Here is a 1,814-nt window from a genome sequence, read left to right as displayed (position 1 = left end):
GGTCCCTCTGGATCCCATCCCTTCCCTCCCGTGCACAAACACAGCTCCGGGTCATCACAAACGTGCTGATGGTGCCTCCACCCATGTCCCTGCTCCAGAGCTATGAGATCCGCATCCCCGCTGACCAGGGCATCGCCGGGCACGTGGCCACCACCGGCAAGATCCTCAACATCAAGGACGCGTATTCCCACCCGCTCTTCTACCGCGGGGTGGACGACAGCACCGGCTTCCGCACCAGGAACATCCTCTGCTTCCCCATCAAGAACGAGAGCCAGGGTGAGGGCTGCTGGGGGCTGTCGCTGGCCCCTGGGACATGGGGTCCGTGCGTGGGGGTGTGGAAGGGTGCCCTGGTGAACGGGGACGGCATCATTCCCTGTACATGGGCACCATCCTGTCCCGAGAACATGGGCACAGCACTGTCCCTGTACATGGGCACCATCCTGTCCTGAGAACATGGGCACAGCACTGTCCCTGTACATGGGCACCATCCTGTCCCCAGCACATGGGCACAATCCTGTCCTTAGAATGTGGGCACTATCCTGTCCCCCCTGGTGGCACAGCGCTGTCCTCAGCACAAGAGCATCATCCTGTCCCGAGAGCATGGCCACCATCCTGCCCCCACCACATGGGCATGATCTTGTCCCCGGCATGTGGGCACCATCCTGTCCCCCAGCATGTGGGCACCATCCTGTCCCCCAGGATGTGGGCACCATGCCATCCCTGGTACATGGACATGATCCTGTTCCCAGCACATGGACATGATCCTGTCCCCAGCGCATGGGAACAACACTACCCCAGCATCTGGGTACCATCTTGGTGGCATGATCCTGTCCCTAGCACATGTGTACATAGTACATGGCCACAATCCTGTCTCCAGAACGTGGACATGATCCTGTCCCCAGTCTGGTGCACAGCTCTGTCCCCAGCACAAGGGCACAGCACTGTCCCTGTACATGGGCATGATCCTGTCCCTACCACATGGGCACAATCCTGTCCCAGGAACGTGGGTACCTCACTGTCCGCATTACACAGACACCAGCCTGTCCCCAGCCCTTGGGCACAGCTCTGTCGCTGGGCACCATCCTGCCCCCTACAGACAGACACAGCACGGTCCCCAGCACGTGTGCACAGCACCGTCCCTGGTACATGGGCACCATCCTGTTCCCAGCCCATGGACACGCAGGTCCCCAGCATAGGGGTGTGATCCTGTCCCTACCTCATGGGCACAATCGTGTCCCCAGCACCACCTGAGCACCATCCTGGTACATGGGCACATCTCCTGTCCCCAGCCCGTGGGCCTGATCCTGCCCCTGTCCCCCTCTCCCTGCAGAGGTGATCGGGGTGGCGGAGCTGGTCAACAAGATCAATGGGCCCTGGTTCAGCAAGTTCGATGAGGACCTGGCCACCGCCTTCTCCATCTACTGTGGCATCAGCATCGCCCATGTACGAGCTGGGGGTCCCCGACACGGGGGGACAATGGGGGCCCAGGACACAGTGCACAGGGATGATGGGGGACATGTGTGTGGTCCCCGCTCCTTTGGGACAAGTGGTGGTGGTGATGGGATGGAATGGGATGAAATGGGGTGGGTTGGGATGGGATGGGATGGGATGGGATGGGATGGGATGAAATGGGATGGGATGGATGGGGAGGGAACACACGGATGTGCTGGCAGACTGGAGGGTACTGGGGGGCTTTGGGGGGCTCTTCCCACCCCAGTGCTCCCATAACCCCCCTCCCACCCCACAGTCTCTGCTCTACAAGAAGGTGAACGAGGCGCAGTACCGAAGCCACTTGGCCAACGAGATGATGATGT

The 1,814-nt window shown here is 60.9% G+C and overlaps 1 protein-coding gene across 1 annotated transcript in view; it reads left to right on the top strand.

Annotated features, from left to right (window-relative positions):
• Positions 1 to 83: 83 nt before the first annotated feature.
• The window catches only part of PDE2A (phosphodiesterase 2A, cGMP-stimulated), a 5,249-nt gene continuing 3,518 nt past the window's right edge, over positions 84 to 1,814 (top strand). The window contains exons 1-3 of the mRNA XM_010020465.1: positions 84 to 276; positions 1,331 to 1,443; positions 1,748 to 1,814. Coding sequence (XP_010018767.1) covers positions 84 to 276; positions 1,331 to 1,443; positions 1,748 to 1,814 — 373 coding nt within the window. The remainder of the gene's footprint in view (positions 277 to 1,330; positions 1,444 to 1,747) is intronic.

Source organism: Nestor notabilis, unplaced genomic scaffold (genome assembly GCF_000696875.1).
Source record: "Nestor notabilis isolate BGI_N333 unplaced genomic scaffold, ASM69687v1 scaffold12248, whole genome shotgun sequence".
NCBI classification, from domain to species: Eukaryota; Metazoa; Chordata; class Aves; order Psittaciformes; family Psittacidae; genus Nestor; species Nestor notabilis.
This window is presented reverse-complemented; position numbering and strand designations above follow the sequence as displayed.